The 20,296-nt window shown below is 54.7% G+C and overlaps 1 protein-coding gene across 2 annotated transcripts in view; it reads left to right on the top strand.

The window, feature by feature from the left end:
• Positions 1–3,179: 3,179 nt before the first annotated feature.
• BCL7A (BAF chromatin remodeling complex subunit BCL7A) overlaps positions 3,180–20,296 on the top strand; it is a 37,406-nt gene continuing 20,289 nt past the window's right edge. The window contains exons 1-3 of one of the 2 annotated variants that reach the window (XM_039472319.2): positions 3,180–3,592; positions 12,200–12,281; positions 17,002–17,098. In XM_039472319.2, the coding sequence (XP_039328253.2) occupies positions 3,501–3,592; positions 12,200–12,281; positions 17,002–17,098 (271 nt within the window). In that variant the 5' untranslated portion in view covers positions 3,180–3,500. The remainder of the gene's footprint in view (positions 3,593–12,199; positions 12,282–17,001; positions 17,099–20,296) is intronic. The other variant, XM_039472318.2, reaches the window with a different exon arrangement.

Genomic DNA, 20,296 nt, shown 5'->3' with positions numbered 1-20,296 from the left:
TGCCTGACAACCACCAATCTGATTTCCGTCTTTATGGATTCACCTAGTACAGGTATTGATCAACTTACGACCTATGCAGCTTACGACCATTCGACTTAACGACCACAATCGCTAGCCACGACTGCTCCGCGTCTGGCAGTGCAAATGTTGCCCGGCTGAGCGTACAACAGTGCGGACCAGCTTCCGGCAGCACTACCATCTCCGCATGCACCATTTCAACTGTTATCCCAGACTCGGTACAGCAATTTGTGTTTTGTACATGTTTATATATTTTGATATGTTTTGCAATTGGGAAAATGTTTCCTATGGTGTTTTTTACACCTGTATTTTGTATTTTTGTATGCACCTGTATTTTGTAATTTTGTATGTTTTGCAAATATTAAACCAGTTGTACTGGTGATGCAGTGTTTTACTTAAACCTGATGAATGTAAAAACAAGAAACAGAATGGTGTAGAGATGATACAAATGGCATAAAATGAACAAAGAAAATTATGATACATAATAATGAAAGAAAATTATAAAATATGACTTAAAGATTTTTATAACATCATTTCACAGTACTGTACAGATAGCCTACTCAACTTACGACCAAATCGTGTTACAACCGGTCTGTCGGACCCAACCGTGGTCGTAAGTCGAGCAGTAGCATATTAGGTATCTCACGTAAGTGGATTTATACAGTACTTGTCCTTTTGTGACAAGCTTCTTTCACTTAGCATGTTTCAAGTTTCACCCATGTTGTAGCATGTATTCATTCCCTTTTGTGGCTGAATAATATTCCGTTGTGTGGACAGACATATTTGTCCGTTCATCAGTCATTATTTGAGTTCTGACATATTTTCCTATTTTAAATTTTAAGATATATTTTTTAAAAGTTCCGTGTGGCCGGGCGCGGTGGCTCACGCCTGTAATCCCAGCACTTTGGGAGGCCGAGGCGGGTGGATCACAAGGTCGAGAGATCGAGACCATCCTGGTCAACATGGTGAAACCCCGTCTCTCCTAAAAATACAAAAATTAGCTGGGCATGGTGGCACGTGCCTGTAGTCTCAGCTACTAGGGAGGCTGAGGCAGGAGAATTGCCTGAACCCAGGAGGCGGAGGTTGCGGTGAGCCGAGATCACGCCATTACACTCCAGCCTGGGTAACAAGAGCGAAACTCCGTCTCAAAAAAAAAAAAAAAAAAAAGTTCCGTGTGGCCCAAAGCACATATCTGTTGATCTCATATCTCTGTGAGATCTGTTTTGTGACCTGCTGTTGCATATTTTCCCAGAAAATCCTCAGAATGATTCTCTGAGGTATTTGTATCTGTTTCTTTTTTGTTTTTGTTTTTGTTTTTGTTTTTTTGAGACGCAGTCTTGCTCTGTTGCCTAGGCTGGAGAGCAATGGCATGATCTTGGCTCACTGCAATCTCAGATTCAAGCAAATCTCCTGCTTCAGCCTCCGGAGTAGCTGAGATTACAGGTGTGACCACCACACCCCGAAAATTTTTGTCTTTTCAGTAGAGACAGGGTTTCACCATGTTGGCCAGGCTAGTCTCGAACTTCTGACCTTGTGATCTGCCCACCTCAGCCTCCTAAAGTGCTGGGATTACAGATGTGAACACCGCAGCTGGTGTTTTTCTTTCTTTCTTTCTTCCTTTTTTTTGAGACAGGGTCTCACTCTGTCACCCAGGCTGGAGTGCAGTTGTGTGATCTCCACTCACTGCTGCAACTTCCGCCCCCCAGGTTCAAGCGAGTCTCCTGTCTCAGCCTCCGGAGTAGCTGGGATTATAGGTGCCTGCCACCGTGTCCGGCTAATTTTGTATCTTTAGTAGAGATGGGGGTTTCAGCATGTTGGCCAAGCTGGTCTTGAACTCCTGACCTCAGGTGATTCGCCCATCTCAGCCTTTCAAAGTGCTGGGATTACAGGCATGAGCCACTGCACCCAGCCTAATTTTGTATTTTTAGTCGAGACGGGGTTTCGCCATGTTGTCCAGGCTGGTCTCGAACTCCTGACCGCAGGTGATCTGCCTATCTCGGCCTCCCAAAGTGCTGGGATTACAGGCATGAGCCACTGCGCCCGGCCGGTACTTGTTCTTTTCTTCATTACTCACATCAGGAGCTCGAGTTTCGTAATAGTAAGAATAAACGCCTAGGAAAAGGCCTGCAGTCACTGCAGTCTCTCCATTTTCTCAGTAGCGTTTTCCCCAAAGACCAAATCCTCAAGGGAAACTGGTCTAGATTAGCGACAGCTTAAGGCTGCAACCTTGAACATTCCCGGGACTCAGTTTCCCCAGCTGTGAAATGGCAGGCCCAGAGCATGACATTCGGGCCACTCTCACTCTCCCACTTCATTTCAGGCGCGCTTTAGCTCTGGTCCAGCCGGTTCCGCTGCAGCTGAAGACCAAGATGCGGCACCCAGGTGACCCTGAGCATCGCAGATTCCTCTCCGGGGCTCTGTTCTGAGGCCTCAAAAGTCCTCCTTGTAGATGGGACCAGTCCCTTGTACTCGCTAGGGTCGTTTGGGCAGCAGCAGCGCCTGGTCTCAGTCTGGTACTGAAGTCAGGAGTGGCTTAAGGGGAAATCGTGGTCCTCTGGTGAACCCCAGCGAAGACCCTCTCGCTTTATTTCTGAGGTGGTGGGGGCAGGAGGAAGAGTCCCTGTTACAATGCTGATCATCACCGAGCTTTTCCTGAGCAGAAAATTCTTTAGGACGCATGATCGAGAGTCTCTTGTGGTCGGCCTGGCCCCAGGCACCTTCCTAAGAACCCGGTGTTCCAAAAGGACAAGGCCTGGGGCAGGCGACGTCCTAGCTCCCATTCGAACAGGGCCGCGGGCCAGCAGAGACGCAGGATGCCCAACTCTTTCCAAGAGCACCTCGCGTCCCGAACCGGAGCCTTCAACTCGGAGAAGTCAAGAGCCCCGCAAGAAACTTGACCGCACCCGCCGCCGCGCTCCGGGGGCCGGGCAGGGGCGGCTGAGCCGGCTCCCTGGGAAACGCGCCCCCGCGCCCCACAAACCGGCCGCCTCCCGGGGACCCCTCGGCACCTGCGGCCTCCGAGGAAGGGTCCGCGCGCACGTCCGCAAGCCCGCCCCCGCCGCGCGCCCGGAGCTGGGGGTCGCCGCGCGCCCCTCGCCGCCTCCCTAGGAGAGCGTCCGGGGCGTCCCCCCTGGGGACGCGGGAGTCCCGGGGGCGCTGCCCGGTGGCCGCGGCGCCCGGAGGCCGCACTGCCGGCGGCGGCGGCGCGGCTCCCCCAGCTCGGTGCAGCTGCCGCCCGGCGCTTGCGCACTGGGCCGGGCGCGCGGCGGCCCCGGGCTTTGTGTGTATGTGTGTGTGTGTGTGTGTGTGTGAGTGTGTGTGTGTGTGTGTGTCTGTGTGTGTGTGTGTATGTGTGTGCGTGTGAGAGTGCGAGTGTCTGTGCGCCAGTGAGTGAGCGGCGGGCGGGCGCGAGTGTGGCCGCCGCGGAGCGCGAGCAGGACCCGGCGGGCGCGCTCCCCAGCCTCCGTCTCCCCGCCGGAACCATGTCGGGCAGGTCGGTTCGAGCCGAGACCAGGAGCCGGGCCAAAGATGATATCAAGAGGGTCATGGCGGCGATCGAGAAAGTGCGCAAATGGTAAGCGGAGGCGCCTGCCGCCCGCCGCCTCCCTGGCCGCCCCGAGCCCGAGCGCTGCTCTAGAAAGCCGCGGGGCGCAGCGCCCCGGCCGCCTGCCCCGGCCCGGCCCCGCCGCGGGCCCCGGGACTTGGCGAGGGCGCGCGGGCTGGCGGGCGGTGCGCGAGCTGGGTCACCTGCGCCAGGCGGGGGCCGCGGCCGCTGCCCAGGTGCGCTCGCTCCTGTCGCCCACCTGGCGCGGCGGCGGCGGCGGCGGCCCGGAGGCGGCGGGCGCTGGGGCCGGGCGGTTGGAGCCGCGGGCGGCCCCCGCCGCGCCGCTTGGCTCCCGGGAGGGGGGCTCGGGGCCGGCCCCAGAAGCCATTTCGTTTTGTGCAAGTCACATGAAAGCGGCTTCCCGCGCGCCGGGGCCGCGATGCCGGCGGCGGCGGGGAGAGCGCGAGCTCCATTGTGCAGGCTCCGAGCGGGCCGCCGCCGCCGTCTCCTCCCAGCGCGCCCTGGCCCGCGCCCCGCAGCCCTCCGCCGGCCCTGGCCCGCCCGGCCGCCCGCTCCCGCCTCCCGGGCCCGGCGCCCTCGAGTCTGCGGAGTTTGCAGAGCGCGAGCCGTTTAAATTTAGCGCTTTGAGCTGCCTGGAGCGAGGGCTCTTGGCGACCAGGAAAGATGGGGGCGAGCGCCGGGAGCCAGCGGCCAGGGGCGCGGGGTGCCCACGTCCCACCCCGCTCTGCGCGGCGCCCTGGGCGGGGGGCTCGGGCCGGCAGATGTTTTTGGCCAGAAGCCTTTGGTCCTGGGCTGTGGCTGCCTTTCCACACCGGGAGCTCGTGTTTGTTTTGCGGAGGGAGCCGTTGTTTTTGTTCTCTGCACGGGGGAGAGGTGGACTCGGCGGCGGCCGCGCGTGGTTTTCGGTCTCCAGTTAGCGTCCGCCCGGCGTTGCCGGGTCGTCATTTAGGGGATCGAACCTCTCCTCGTCTTCGTCGGGGTCTGCTCGGAATCGGCCCCTGGGCCAGGCCCGAGGCTCGAGCAGATCGCCAGGTTGGGTCAGACTTGTTGAAAACTCCCCGCTCCCTGATTTCAACTTTATTATTTTTTTCCCACGCCTTCACCGGGGTCCCGGAGGGAGAGGAACCGCTGCGATGCTGGCCCCGAGTGTCAGCGCCCGCGGGCTCGTCCTACCCTTTATTTCAAGCCTGGAAGCCGGGCAGGCCCCGTGGCAAGGGATGTTTACGTTTAGGGGTGTCGTTTCTCAAGTAGTGAGTGCCTCGGTCTCTAAAAGCCACTGGGGGCGAGCCTCCGGTGTGGCGGTGTCACAAGTTAGCTGTCCTTTCTGAGTCAAACCCAACAAAAAAGGCAAGAGGAAAATCAATAAAGTCCACGTGCTCCCGGGCCTCCTATGGAAAGGGCTGGCTGCGATGGCCGGATGCCCGGCCGTGGGCTGGGTTTGGCTCCAGTGGGACAAAGAATTTTCAGAACCGAGAGAAGGGGAGGCTTTCCAAAGTTGAGATCCAAGTCGTCGGTGTCTCGGGAGCTCCCCTGGTGCGCAGGGCGCCCGGTGCCCGACTGGAGCCATTTAAAAATGGCAGAAACAGCTGCAGGCCAACACACACATGCTGGAAAACAACCCGCAGCCCCCTCCACTGTGGGATTCCCCGTGGGAACCCTGGAGCGGCTCCCCTCCTCGCCTCAGCCCCTGTGCGAAGAAAGAACTGGTGTGTCTGTGCCGGGGTCCCTTCTGTCGCTGGCCTGGAGGTTGGGAAGCAGCCGGCAAGCCGCCTTTCTCTGTTCGGGGAGGCGTGGTGGGGCCTCCTGCCCCAGGTTCCCGGCAGGGCAGAGGCTCCTGCACCCTGACAGCTGCTCCCGCAGGGCGGCCAGCTGCTCTGCAGGGAGGGCAGATGGAGAGATGGGGCTTTCCACCCCGCGGGCCCCAGGGCGGCCAGCCTGGAGGCCTTCCAGCCCAATGAGCCCAAGGGGACCAGGCCTGTAGTTGGGGCTGAGGGAGGGGAGCTGTGTCTCTGCGCCGCCCTGAGTTTGGTGAAACCACACATCTTGTCCTCTGAAGACCTCAGGCTTTGGGATCTCGAGGTCGGGCTTCCAGTTCACTTCCTTGCCGTGACCTTGGGCGTATCATTGTCACTTCGCTAACCATGGTGACCGGGGCTCTGTGCGTGGCCTCCGGGTCGCCTCGGGTTGTTGAGGACCAGCGAGGTCAGGCCTCCAAAAGCAGCGAGCCACGGGCGCAGGAGGAGGAGCAGTTATTCAGGGTTGTCCCCATTGTAAGGTGGACTTTGTAGAAACTTGGCTTTTTTTTTTTTTTTTTTTTTTTTTTGGCCCCTTCTGAGTGAAAGCCTTGGATTTACTGCCCAGGTTTCTCCGGCCCCTGAGAAGCCATAGCCCACCTTCTGCACGCCTTTGGATTGGGTCTTCAACTCAGCCCACGAAACTTTGGGGAGGTGGGGTTGCCAGGTTTAAGCAGAAAAAAATACAGCATACCCAGTTAAATTCAAATTTCAGATAAACAATGAAATATTGTTTTAAAAATAAATGTTTTTGCGTATAAGTATGTCTCATGCCATATTTGGGACATACTCATACTAAAAAATTATCTGTTTATCTGAAATGGAAATTTAACAAGGAATCCTGTATTGTTTTACCCAGAGAGGAGCTGAGGTGTCTGCAGACCATTTGGCCCCGTGAGCCGCGAGTGGGTTTCTCCTCAGCCCTAGTGACCCCTAAAATTACACCCCCCCCCCACATACCATCCCCTGACGCTTCCCCCACCCCCAGGAAAAGCTGTGGCCTTCTGCTCATTCCGCTTCTTTCTGTCTGTTGTTTCAGCAAGACAGGCCGGTGCGGTGTGAAGTGAGCACAAGGGGGCAGAGGGAAAAACAAAATGGTGGGCCTCCTTTGGGAAACTGGGCCGGGGTTCGTGGGCCCTGTGCTGGAGGAGGAGAGAAGGGTGGCAGGAGATGAAGGCTTGGAGGCCCAGGGCGGTGGCTCACGCCTGTAATCCCAGCACTCTGGGAGGCTGAGATGGGAGGATGGTTTGAGCCCAGGAGTTCGAGGAGGGCTGGGCAACATAGTGAGATTCCATCTCTTTTTTCTTTTTCTGTTTCTTTTTTTTTTTTGAGACGGAGTTTCCCTCTCGTCGCCCAGGCTGGAGGGCAATGGTGTGATCTGGGTTCCCCACAACCTCTGCCTCGTGGGTTCAAGCGATTTTCTTACCTCAGCCTCCGGAGTACCTGGGATGACAGGCTCCACTTTTAGCAGAGATGGGGTTGCTCCATGTTGGTCAGGCTGGTCTTGAACTCAGGTGATTTATGCCTCAGCCTCCGAAAGTGCTGGGATTACAGGCGTAAACCACCACAGTCTTAATTTTAAAAAAAGAAAAAGAAAAAAATTAGGCCAGGCGCGGTGGGTGGTTCACACCTGTAATCCAAGCACTTTCAAGGCCGAGGTGAGCGGATCACCTGAGGTCAGGAGTTCGTGACCAGCCTGGCCAACGTGGTGAAACCCTGTCCCTACTAAAAATACAAAAAATTAGCCAGGTGTGGTGGTGCACACCTGTAATCTCAGCTACTCGGGGGGGCTGAGACAGGAGAATCACTTGATCCTGGGAGGCAGAGGTTACAGTGAGCCAAGATCGCACCACTGCACTCCACCCTGGGCAGCATAGAGAGACTCCATCTCAATTTAAAAAAAAAAAAAAAAATTAGACAGGCATGGTGGCCCTTACCTGTAATCCCAACTACTTGGGAGATTAAGTCCAGAGGGTCACTTGAGCCCAAGAGGTCGAGGCTGCAGTGAGCTACGATCATGCCACTGCACTCCAGCCTGGATGACAGAGTAAGTCCCTGTCTCAAAAAACAAAACAAGGCCGGGCGCGGTGGCTCCTACCTGTAATCCCGGCACTTTGGGAGGCCAAGGTGGGCAGATCACCTGCGGTCAGGAGTTCAAGACCAGCCTGGCCAACATGATGAAACCCCGTGTCTACTAAAAATATAAAACTTAGCCAGGTGTGGTGGCGGGTGCCTGTAATAACAGCTGTTCAGGAGGCTGAGGCAGGAGAATTGCCTGAATCCGGGAGGCGGAGGTGGCTGTAAGCCGAGATCGCACCATTGCACTCCAGCCTGGGTGACAAGAGCGAGACTCCGTCTCAAAACAAAAACAAAGTAGGCTTAGGCCCGGGACCCCTCAGTGCCTGGTCCGAGGGTTCCCTCAGCGACTTGCTGCAAGCACTGAGAAGGGTCTGTACCCAGAAGAGCTCCCGTCTGTCCCAGGAGAGGCGGAGGTTTGGGCCTGACGCCTTCCTCACCTCAGCTCCTCCGGAGGTGTCATCATGAAGACCTTCGTACCGGGCACATGGCAGGTCAAGCAGACCTGGGCCTAGCTGGGGTGAGGCCAGCCGGGGGCGAGGCTCCTGAGGAGGCAGGGACTAGCCCTGAGGAGTGCAGGGAGAAGGGATTAGAGCTTTCCTGGAGGGAGTCAGCAAGGTCTCCTTGGACAGCGGGTAACCCTAAGACGGTCTTGTTGGCTAGCCCTTGGACCTGGACCCAGGAGAACACTGGAAATTGGCCTTAGCCTGGAGAATCTGAGATGGATACTTGTAGTTTATATAGGAGTTCGTGCTGGGGAGGAGCATTTAAGGCTGTGTTCCTATTGCTGGGACCTCAGTTTGACTTTTCTTTCCAGGAGCCCAGGTGTGACGGGGAGAGAGAGGTGCTGAAGTCAGGGTGAGGTTACGGGGCTGCCAGGACAGGAGGCGCGGGACACCCCAGGGCCAGCTTTGCAGCAAGTTGGGCTGTGGCCTGGGGGTTGTGGTGATTTCTGGACCTGGTGCCTATAGGCGTCAGGAGTGAGGGCATCCGAGGGGGCCAGAGCCCATCTGGGCAAGCTGCTGCTCCCCGGGGCGTGTGGGCCCAGGTCGTGTTTTCAAGAGTAACCAGAAATCTGGATGTTTGTGGGAAGCTGGTTTGTTCTGTTTTGCTTGTTTAAGTTTGGCAGCAAATTCAAAGTTAAAGTGCTGTGCAGGCCAAACAAAACACTCCTGTTGGCCAGTTGTTTGCCACCCTAAATATAAAGCGGGGCCCAGGTGGGGTGGCTCACACCTGCAATCCCAGCATTTTGGGAGGCCGAGGCGGGAAGATCACTTGAGCCCAGGAGGTGGAGGCTGCAATGAGTGATCGCACCACTGCACTCCAGCGTGGGCAGCGGAGTGATACCCTGTCTCAAAAAAATAAAAATAGGCGGGGCACAGTGGCTCAAGCCTGTAATCCCAGCACTTTGGGAGGCCAAGGTGGGCAGATCACCTGAGGTCAGGAGCTTGACGTCAGTCTGGCCAACATGGTGAACCCCCATCTCTATTAAAAATATAAAAAATTAGCAGGGCGTGGTGGCGGGTGTCTGTAATCCCAGCTACTCGGGAGGCCGAGGCAGGAGAATAATCTCTTGAACCTGGGAGGTGGAGGTTGCAGTGAGCTGAGATTGTGCCAGTGCATTCCATCCTGGGCCACAGAGCAAGATTCTGTCTCAAAAAAATTGAAAAAATTTAAAAAAATAAGTGATGAGTATAGCTTAATACCCTCATTGGGGGAGGGGAGCAATGCCCTTTTTTGGGGGGGCTATGTTCTGTCGTGATGGTCTTGGGAGGCAGTTGTGGGAAACCTCAGCTGCTCCGTTGAACCCGTGTGCCTAGCCGATGTGTCTATGGCTGTGAAATCCCATGTCCTCCCGGGCACTCACTCGGTGCCTTAAACCCGAGCTCCACGGTCCCTCCTGGGTGGCTGCTTGGCTGAGCGTGGGTCCAGTCCAGAGATAGAGTTCTTAATGTTCTTGCCTCTGTCCCAAAGCCCCCTCAGTGTCCACGCCTAGAAATATGGTAACGGAAACTTGGTGAAGAGGTCGCCAGTTGGGGTAAAGAGAGGCACGAAAGCCTGGCTGCATTCAGCTCATAGCCTGCAGTGGCCTCAAGCCTCTCTGGGAAGCAGCTGCAAACTTGCATCTTGGCACATTTGAGGCTCCAAAGCCCAGATCTCCGGCACACTTTCTGCCCTGAAAGGTGTCCTGTGTGTTACAAGTCAATTACTTTTTTTTCCCCCCAAATACAATCAAACCTTGAATGGGTTGATTTACTGGGAAGCTGGTCCGGGGCTCACGAGTAATGAATGGCTTTGGCCAGTCTGCATGGGGTCCTGGCAATCTGTCATTCTTCCTCCAGCTTCTGCTACCCCAGCACTCCTTAGGATGCATTCTTGGTTTTCATGGGCAACAGAATAGCAGGAGGTGGTGTCGGGTCCGAGCCTGAGTCTAATTCTCTTCTGCCACTTCCTGTCTGTGAGACCGCAAGTTAGTGGTGTAACCTCTCTGGGCATCTGTTTCTGTATCTGTAAAAAGGGTGACAGTCATCACCCGCTCATAGCCTGTTGGGAATCCCAGGGGGAGAGGGTGTATAAGTAAAGTGCTTGGCGTGGAGCCTGGCATGTAATAGCCAGGGCACACAATGGCTACTGTGTTCGTTGCTCTAACAACCCAGCTTCTTCCCGGGAATACCCTGTCCCTTCTGGACCCCTTCTGATTGCTAAGAATGGAGGAGAGGAAAGGTGGGCATTGTGGTTTGTCTGCTCTGCCCACAGGAGGCAGGAGACTGGCTGGTGGACTTAGATACCCATCTTTCCTACATCCTTTCTGGGTGAAAAGGTGCAGGGATCAGGGGCTGAGAGGCTGCTCTCAACAGCTGTGCTGGGGGAAGGGTCTGTGTGCTGGCTCTGGGAGATGAGTTCACTTTCACTGCCCTGTGCCTCAGTTTCTTTATCTGTCAAATGGGGCAGTTGCCATTTCCTTTTTTTTTTTTTTTTTTTGAGACAGAGTTCCACACTTGTTGCCTAGGCTGGAGTGCAATGGCGTGATCTCAGCTCACCGCAACCTCCACTTCCCTGGTTGAAATGATTCTCCTGCCTCAGCCTCCTGAGTATCTGGGATTACAGGCACGTGCCACCACGCCCAGCTAATTTTTTGTATTTTTTTAGTAGAGAGAGGTTTCATCATGTTAGCCAGGATGGTTTTGATCTCCCGACCTCAGGTGATACACCCGCCTCGGCCTCGCAAAGTGCTGGGATTACAGGTGTGAGCCACTGCACCCGGCTGGAAGTTGCCATTTCCTGCCAGGATAGCTGGCACAGTACTTGGCACATAGAAGGAACTAGGGACAGCCATTGGTATAATAAGAAAAGCCGGCCATGGTGTCCTCTGGCAGGGAACATGTGGGACCTGAGCAGGCAGGGTTTTTAGGGGTGAGGTGTCTGGTTTTGGCTGTTTAACTTTGAGTGTGCCCTAGCATCTTGTAACCCCTGTGGTGATGGGGTGGGAGTCCTGTAACCTCTCACACCAGCATGTGAGGGCCACGTGCACAACAAAGGGGTGACCCAAGGCTGAGTTTGAGCAGAGAGGCCAAAAAACGGTGCCAGTCAGCTCATGGACAGAGACACTCCTGCTGCACAGAATTATTGGTTCTGGGGAACTTTTGTCACCAAAGTTGCTGAGGACTCAGGCAGCTACGTTGCCTGTGCCAGGAGTATGCCTGGCCTGACAGCCCCTGTGGGGCCATCAAATCTGGCAGCCTCCTTGCTGAGCCATCAGTGGCTCCTTGGTGGCCTCACACGTCTCCTGAGATGACAGAGCCGCGAGTTCGGAGCCTGGGTTCCAACCCCAGCCCGGGTTCTGAGCGGCTCTTCGGAGCCTCAGCCCCCTCAGGGGTGTGGCCGCTGGGCCTTTGGGGCTGTAAGGGACAAGTGCAGGGGGTCAAGGACAGGAGGTGGCTGGCTGTAGCAATAATTGGAAGATGACGTGGCTCAGAGCGGAGTGGCGGTGGTGGGGGAGAGGGTGCTCATTGTTACCTTGAATGAAAACCAGTCCCATTTCCTTGTGTGGCTTGTAAATTTCTCAGTCTCATCCATAAACCTGCCTCTCACAGTGGGGTCTGGGCTCAGTCCTTCGGGTGTTTGTAATGCAGCTGGGTGACCTTGCAGACAGGGTCACTAGGAGCCCTGATCCAGGAGTGCGGGTCCCTTCCCACCCGGCTGCCACCCACAGATTCAGGCCACGCACCCTCCTTTTGGGCCGAGGTCACCACTCCCTGGCTCTCCTTGGCCACAGCGAAGGGCATTCCTCCGGCAGAGTGTGGGCAGCCCCGGCCTGCCTGCTCCTGCCTCCACTGACCTCAGACACATTGCCAGGAGGGCAGGAGGAGCCCTGGGGTGTCCTTGGCGATGACTTCACCCCCCACGAGAGGAATTGGCCCACTGGCCTGAAGCCCTCTCTGCTGCTCAGAAGGGCAAGGGTGGCCCTGTCCACTGGCTGGGTAGCATCGGCAGTGACGCAGGAGGAACCTGGGCCTGACTCCCGTCACCCATAGGAGTCCTTGTAATGGCAGTGCCACCCTCACCCTTTTTGGCAACCACCCTGAAGAGGGCAACCACCCTATGTGGGGTGCTCAGGGGCTCCAGCTAGTGAGGGCGGAGCTGGGAGTCAAGCCCTCATCTGTGTGAGCTAGAGCCTGCTCTCAGCCCCAAGGGAGTGTAGCCTGTGTCCCCCAGTGATGAACAGGCTCTTCCTCATCCTCCTCAGGGAGAAGAAATGGGTGACTGTTGGTGACACGTCTCTACGAATCTACAAATGGGTCCCTGTGACGGAGCCCAAGGTTGATGACGTGAGTATGGGGGGCTGGTCCCCTGGGGTAGGCCGTCCATCTGTGCTCTCTCTACCACAGGGAGGGGGGTTGTCTGCTGCCACCTGTGCCAGGGCTCTGGGACCAAGAGCCCCCGGGAGTATAAGGACCCAGCTTAGACCTGGGTAGGCTGCTGGACCCGCCCCCGCCCTTCCAACTCCAGCCCCAGAGTCTGACCCTCAGAGTAGGGGGGCATCCACAAGTTGTGTCTTCTTTTTTTTTCTGTTTTGAGACAGAGCCTCACTCTGCTGCCCAAGCTGGAGTGCAGTGGCGTGATCTCGGCTCACTGCAATCTCTGTCTCCTAAGTTGAAGTGATTCTCCAGCCTCAGCCTCCCAAGTAGCTGGGATTACAGGCACCTGCCACCACACCCAGCTAAATTTTTGTATTTTTAGTAGAGATGGGATTTCACCATGTTGGCCAGGCTGGTCTCGAACTCCTGACCTCAGGTGATCCACCTGCCTGGGCCTCCCAGAGCACTGGGGTTACAGGAGCGAGCCACCGCGCCAGGCCTTCAAGTTGTGTCTTCCGGGCTGAGCGCCCTCCCCAGGTATTGCACTGTGGTTCAGGGCGAGTTTGGCGGCGCCCACGGATAGGCAGGTTCTCCCCACCTTTGCGGTTCTGTTCCTGAGCCTGTGACCATCTGCCAGGCTCAGGAACAGAGCCTGGGTTGATGCCTCACATGCAGCATCTCAGTTATTTTTCCTACTCAGCCTGTGGAGTTGCTCTTTTTAACTCTTCTCTGTACAAGTGAGAACACAGGCTCAGAGAGGTGAAGCCACTTCTCTAGAGTCACACAGCTAGCGTCAGAGCCGTGAGTAGAGCTCGGGCCTGCCTGACTCCAAAGTGCATGTTCTCTCTGCACTTGGAGGAGCTGCTGGTGACTGCAGCTGCTGATGACGGGGGGCCCCTGGGTTAGGAAATCCTGGTGCGTGGATACGGGGGGTCTCTAGGAGGGCTCCTGGAGGGGTGGCGCCATCCCGACTTCCACCACTAGAGGGAGCTCGAGGCGCTGTCCTAGTTCTTGGGGAGGGCTTGATGGCTGGCAGCTGCCCCAACTTTGCAGACAAGGCTCTCCAACTTCTTGGCTCCCAGGCCAGTGACCTCCAGAGACCCCTCATTTCCTTCCCAAATCAAGAAGAGTCTCCCCCAGAGGCTTCTGCCTGGGCCGTTCCCCCTGCCTGGACTGCCTTTCCTATTTCCTCAAACTCAGTCCTTCTACCCGGGAAGATGGCGCAGACTAACCCACATGGCTGCCGTCACTCCTGGCACTGATGTGAGGTCATGATTGGTAAGTTTTGGGTGGGGGAAGCAAGTGGGGGTCCAGCTTCCTCTAAAAAGACAGGGGCTGAGTTTCCCTCCCCCATCTTCAGTCCTGGGTCTCGGGGCAGGGCTGTGGCTCCATTCATTCTTCACCCTGATCACAAGCTCACTCCTGAACTTGGCCTTTGTTGTCCCTTCTGGTTCTGGCCTGGGCTCCTGGAACCACCAGGGCTGCTTCCCCCAAAGGGACTGAGACTCGGTCTCTCTCCACATCTCCCTGGGAAGAGCACTGCAGGCTCCTCGAAGGCAGCTCCTGGCTCCGGCCCATGTCTGTGCCTTGCCCGCCATTAGGTGTAGAAATGCCGGTTGCGTTTGAGAAGATGTGGTCCCTGCTCTCAAGGAATTTCTAATCTCGTTGGGGGAAGATAATTATAGAATAGCATGAAACAGATATCAGGGAAGTGCCAAATGGAATATGATCAAGGAGAAAACGTAAGCTGTGGGCCATCGGAAAGACGGGGCAGCTCTAGGCTTCAAAGGACTGTTGGATTTGGAGTTGGACAGCTCAGCCCTAATTAACCTGTGGTGTTGGGCAGTTGACCCCACCTTGCTGGGCCTCAGTCCCCTCTTTTGAGGAATGGAACAGTGACATCCAACTCGCAGTTTCTGCAACAGAGCAAAAGCAGTATATCACCACAGAGAATACTTAGCACCGAGCCGGCTGTGCAGTCAGTGCCGAGAAATGCAAATTCCCTCTTCATCTGTGAGCCATGATGTGCCATGTGCCACTCCCCTACTCTTTCCCTCTAGGGCGATGGGTCTGAGCCTGGCTGAGCACCTTGAGAAGATGCAGATTCCCAGGCCCCACACCAAGCAGCTGAGTCTCTGAAGGTTGGGGCTGGGATTCTGCCTTGTAGAGGGATAGCTTTTTATCGTTTTTAACAGCTAGTATCTACATGGTTATATCCATTTTTTACTTTGGAACTCTTGAAAATTTTATCCTTTTAAATAGGTAAAACATGTTATAAAATTCAAATTCTAAACAGTTTTTTAATTAAGACAATTTGCATATCATAGAAGTCACTTTTTTTTTTTTTTTGAGATGGAGTCTCACTCTGTCATCCAGGCTGGAGTGCAGTGGCGTGATCTCGGCTCACTGCAACCTCCACCTCTGGGGTTCGAGTGTTTCTCCTGCCTCAGCCTCTCTAGTAGCTGGGACTACAGGCATGCGCTACCATGCCCAGCTAGTTTTTTGTATTTTAATAGAGACAGGGTTTCACCATGAGCCACCATACCCAGCCAAGAAGTCACTTTTTTTTTTTTTTTTTTTTTTTAGGAGACAGGTTGTCTGTTGCCTGGTTTGGAGTGCAGTGGCAGGACCACAGCTCACTGCAGCCTGGATCTCCTGGGCTCAAGCAATGCTCCCATCTGTGCCCTCTGAGTAGCTGGGACTGCAGGCATGCACACCTGGCTGGCTTGCTTGCCTATTTATTTATTTATTTATTTATTTAAATAGAGACAGGGTCTGGCTATGTTGCCTAGGCTGGTCTCAAACTCCTGGCCTCAAGCTATCCTCCTGCCTCAGCCTCCTAAAGTGCTAGAATTACAGGCATGAGCCACTGCGCCTGGCCAGAAGTCACTCATTTAAAGTATTCAGTTGAATGAGTATATTCACAGAGTCGTGCCACTGTAATCACTATAATTCCAGAACATTTTCCTCACCTCACAGAAGGAGCTCGTACCCATTAGCAGTTACTCCCCAGCCACCTCACCTGCCCCTGGTAACCACCAGTCCACCTTCTTCTGTCTGTCTGGATCGGTTTCTCTTCAGGTGTTACTCTTTCACTGCCTGTCTTTTATAAATCTGCCTCATCCCTGCATGCACCCCCCTCCCCACCCCAGTTCTTGTCCGTGAAGGCAACCAGTGTTGCCAGGTTTTGTTGATCCTTCTAGAGGGAGCCTTCGCCCGCAAACATGCATGTAAATACACGCACACACATGTGCATGCACACGCGCGCACACACAGGAGCGAGCACACACACGAAGCCTTTGTTCACCACTGGTGGTGACGCTCACGCACCCTGCATTTTTCTTACATACATCTTGGCGATATTGACATATTTTAATCTGTGAGTATTTTCAGATCATCCCATGTTAGTCTGTGAAGAACCACCTTATTCCGTGTCATTGCTGCATCAGGTTTCATTAAATGAATGTACCATGATTGAGTTAATGAGTCTTCCCATTGAGCCCAGGTTGTTTCTAACGCAATTCTATTCCTTTCGTTAAAAAAAAAAAAAACGCCGGGCGCGGTGGCTCAAGCCTGTAATCCCAGCACTTTGGGAGGCCGAGGCGGGTGGATCACAAGGTCGAGAGATCGAGACCATCCTGGTCAACATGGTGAAACCCCGTCTACTAAAACTGCAAAAAATTAGCTAGGCATGGTGGCACGTGCCTGTAATCCCAGCTACTCAGGAGGCTGAGGCAGGAGAATTGCCTGAACCCAGGAGGCGGAGGTTGCGGTGAGTCGAGATGGCGCCATTGCACTCCAGCCTGGGTAACAAGAGCGAAACTCCATCTCAAAAAAAAAAAAAAATGAATGGCTGGATGCGGTGACTCACACCTGTAATCCCAGCACTTTGGGAGGCCCAGATGGGCGGATCATGAGGTCGGGAGTCCAAGACCAGCCTGACCAACATGGTGACCCCATCTCTACTAAAAATATAAAAATTAGCCAGGCATGGTGGCGTGCAGCTGTAATTCCAGCTACTCGGGAGCTGAGGCAAGAGAACTGCTGGAACCCAGGAGGCGGGGGTTGCAGTGAGCCAAGGTCACACCACTACACTCTAGCCAGGAGACAGAGCAAGACTCCATCTCAAAAAAAAAACAGGAATGGCACAAAAAGCATACCCATCCTCCCTCCTTCCTCCCAGGGTCTTCCCTCTGAACTACTCCTGGGCTTTTGTACTGGAGGTCGGGCAGTACACTTTGAGAAAGGCTGCCCCAGGAGGCCTGCAGCTGGCAGAAATGAGTGACCCCTGGCTCACCTGGCATCACTTTGTGCCTGGTCTGGGCTGATGGTGGCCTCTTCCCCAGATAACTCTCCCTAAAGAGGAGGCAGGTCCTGCCAGCCCGGGCATTTCCACACTACTGCTGATAGCCCCAGAAACAGGCAGGCTGATGGCCCAGGGTGCAAGAGCTGGGCCAACCTCAAACCCTCCCTGCTGCGGGACCCTTTGATTCCAACGTGGGTGGGACCCAGAGCCCAGTCCCTAATGGGATGTGTTCAAATCCAGGCTCAGGAAAACCCTTCAGAGGCCTGGGGTTCCAGGAGGCTTCGACAGAATAAAATATTCACAGCACTCCCCAGGGGCCCTGAGCACGTGTGTGCGCACACACGCAATCTGGTGACTTGGTTTCTGCTCCATTTTTCTCTGCAGAAAAACAAGAATAAGAAAAAAGGCAAGGACGAGAAGTGTGGCTCAGAGGTGACCACTCCGGAGAACAGTTCCTCGCCCGGGATGATGGATATGCACGGTGAGTGCCCGGGGCCTGCCAGCCTCTCCTGCCCAGCCCGGGGCCCCGGCCAGGCACTGGGTCGCGTTTTTGTTCCTCCAGCAGGTTTGTTCACATTCCAGGCAAGGGGTAGGAGGGCTGGGCAGGGCCTGGGGGCCTCTGTGCCAAAGAGAAGACTCAGCGGAGGAGAGGGAGCTTCTTTTCCCAGCGTACCGGGCCAAGAGACGTACGCCAAGCCAGAGACATAGAAATTAGACCCTCCCCTCACCCGGGGACGGGAAGCTCACGGGAGATGTTTCTCTCGGCCTCGTGTACCCAGGAAGGTTGTTTGGGCGTATGTTTCTTGCCCCCTCATATAAATGAAGATAAATGCCTGTTTCGCGTTTTGCTTTGGCTGCTGAGAATCTCCAAACTGGATTTCTTTCTTTTTGTTTGTTTCGGTTTTTGTTCTTTTTGAGACAGAGTCTCTCTTTGTTGCCCAGGCTGAAGTACAGTGGCGTGATAGTGGCTCACCGCAAGCTCCGCCTCCCGGGTTCAAGCAATTCTCCTGCCTCAGCCTCCCGAGTAGCTGGAACTCCAGGCATGCGCCACCATCCCTGGCTAATTTTTGTATGTTTTAGTTGAGACGGGGTTCCACTATGTTGGCAAGGCTGGTCTCGTACTCCTGGCCGCAAGTGATCCACCCGTCGTGGCCTCCCAAAGGGCTGGGATTACAGGCATGAACCACCATGGCCAGCCTCCAGACTAGATTTCTGACTTCATGTTAATCCCACCAAGACTCTGGGAACTGCCCTTCCACAGCCACAGCCTTAACTTCCTTTGCTGTTTGATTTCCAACGTTGTAACTTAGCCACGTACAGGAAACACGTACCTGTAGTCCTGGCTACTCAGGAGGCTGAGGCTGGAGGATCGCTTGAACCCGGGAGTTCAGGGCTGCAGTGTGCTGTGATCGTACCTAAGAATAGCTGCTGCACTACAGCCTGGGCGGTACCGTGAGACCCCATCTCTTCAAAAGGCAAAAAAGCCACACAAGTTGTAACGTAGGTTCGCCCACCAGATCCAGGCTGGCGCTTCTGCCAGTGTTTCCTGTTGCTGGTGTGTTTCTGTTTTGACCTTTTTATCTGAGAGGAAAGGTGTGAATGATACGTGTAAGGCTCCATGAAATGTTCCCAAACTGCACACACCCATGTAACCACCCAGTCAGAACACAGAATGTTCCGAGCCAGTCCCCAGTGTCCCCCGAGGGTCCCTCCTGGTTGTCTCCATCCGTCAAAAGAAAATGCCCTCCGAGATTCAAACCTAAACGTCATTTTTTTTTTTTTTTCTGAGGCAGGGTCTGACTCCTGTCTCCCAGGCTGGAGCGCAGTGGTGTGATCTCAGCTGACTGCAACCTCTGCCTTCTGAGTTCAAGCGATTCTTCTGCCTCAGCCTCCTAAGTAGCCGGGTAAACAGGCCTGTGCTACCACGCCCGGCTGGTTTTTTTTGTACTTTAGTAGAAACGAAGTTTCACCGTGTTGCGCCAGGCTGGTCTCCCAACTCCTGAGCTCAGGCAATCCGCCCACCTCAGCCTCCCAAAGTGCTAGGATTATAGGTGGGAGCCACCGCACCCGTCCCCAAAGCTTCAATGTCTTTGTACTTTTGACCATTGAAACCTTTGGTGCAGCCAGGGGGTAGTAGATAAATAACTAAAGAAGGAACTGGGCAGGAATACTGGTTTGCTGGCGTTTCTGATCTCCTCAGACCCAGTGCTGTCTTGTTCTGGGGAAGGAAGAGCAGCAAACGTCCCCACGTGCCAAATCCACCTGTCTGGAAAACAGTCACCAGTTCCAATGGCAGGAGGGCTGACAGGTGTCTGAACAGGCTTTAGAAAAGCACAGTGGTGGTGGCTCATGCCTGTAATCCCAGCACTTTGGGAGGCTGAGTTAGGAGGATCTTTTGAGCCCTGGAGTTTGAGACCAACCTGGGCAACATAGGGAGATCTCGTTTCTACAAAAAAAAAAAAAAAAAAATACGTTTAAGTTAGCTGGGTGCGGTGATGCGCACCTATAGTCACAGCTATTCTGAAGGCTGAGGTGGGAGGATTGCTTGAACCCGGGAGTTGGAGGCTGCAGTGAACAGTAATTGCACCACTGCCTTGCAGTCTGGGCAACAGAGCAAGACCCTATCTCTTAAAACAGAGATATATTGGCCGGGCGAGGTGGCTCACACCTGTAATCCCAGCATTTTGGGAGATCAAGGCAGGTGAATCACGAGGTCAAGAGTTCAAGACCAGCCTGGCCAACGTGGTGAAACCCTGTTTCTACTAAAAATACAAAAATTAGCCGGGCATGGTGGCGGGCGCCTGTAATCCTAGCTACTCAGGAGGCTGAGGCAGGAGAATTGCTTGAACCTGAGAGGAGGAGGTTGCAGTGAGCCGAGATCGCGCCACTGCACTCCAGCCTGGGCGAGAGAGCAAGGATGTGTCTCAAAAAAAAAAATCCAGATTTGTGGCCTGGACAAACTCTCCAGAAAAATCTAGAATGCTGAACAAACCAGGTCCCCAACACGGGAGCCCTGTCCACTTTCTAATTTCCATTTTAGTGCATGTGCAGCCAAAAACAGGTCAGACAGCAGAGCGTGTGACTGGGAAGGTCAAGGAAAGGTGTGGGCCGGCTGAGTTTTCTGGAAGGCTTCAAGTGGGAGGAGGTGTACAGCAGGAGATGAAGGGAGAGGGTGGTGCCCTGGGCCCTTTAGTCCACAAGACTCAGCTGGAGTTAACCCAAGTATCGGGGTCACGCCGTTACCAGCCTAGGCCCAGACGTTAAACATTAGTGCTTATTGTCATTAATTAACACAACCTCAGGAGGCTATGGGGCCAGCATCTTGCTCGAGCGCTGGCCATAGGAAGGTAGTTCAGATTTTCTCGGAGGAGAAATAGGGGAGCACACATCTTTTTTGAGTTCTAGAATTCACAAGAGGATGCTTTTGTATAACGCCCACCCCAGAGTCCAGTTAAACTCAGGTCCAGGTTACCTGGATGGGGCTGCCGGACTGCCTGGCCCTCCTTGGCAGGTTGAGGTAGAGGAGGGGCATGGGACTGGGAGATGAGCAGATGGGTCTGGCTAGTGGCTCTCCTGCTCCCAGCCTCAGTTTCCCCCTCTGGAAAGTGAAGGCGGTAACAGCGCCTCTCTAGTGGGTTGTTGGGAGGATTAAACAAGGTGACCACAAATGCTTTTGCCC

Source organism: Saimiri boliviensis, chromosome 7, assembly GCF_048565385.1.
Source record: "Saimiri boliviensis isolate mSaiBol1 chromosome 7, mSaiBol1.pri, whole genome shotgun sequence".
Taxonomy (NCBI): domain Eukaryota; kingdom Metazoa; phylum Chordata; class Mammalia; order Primates; family Cebidae; genus Saimiri; species Saimiri boliviensis.
The sequence above is the reverse complement of the archived record's forward strand: the minus strand, read 5'-3'. Positions and strand labels throughout refer to the sequence as shown.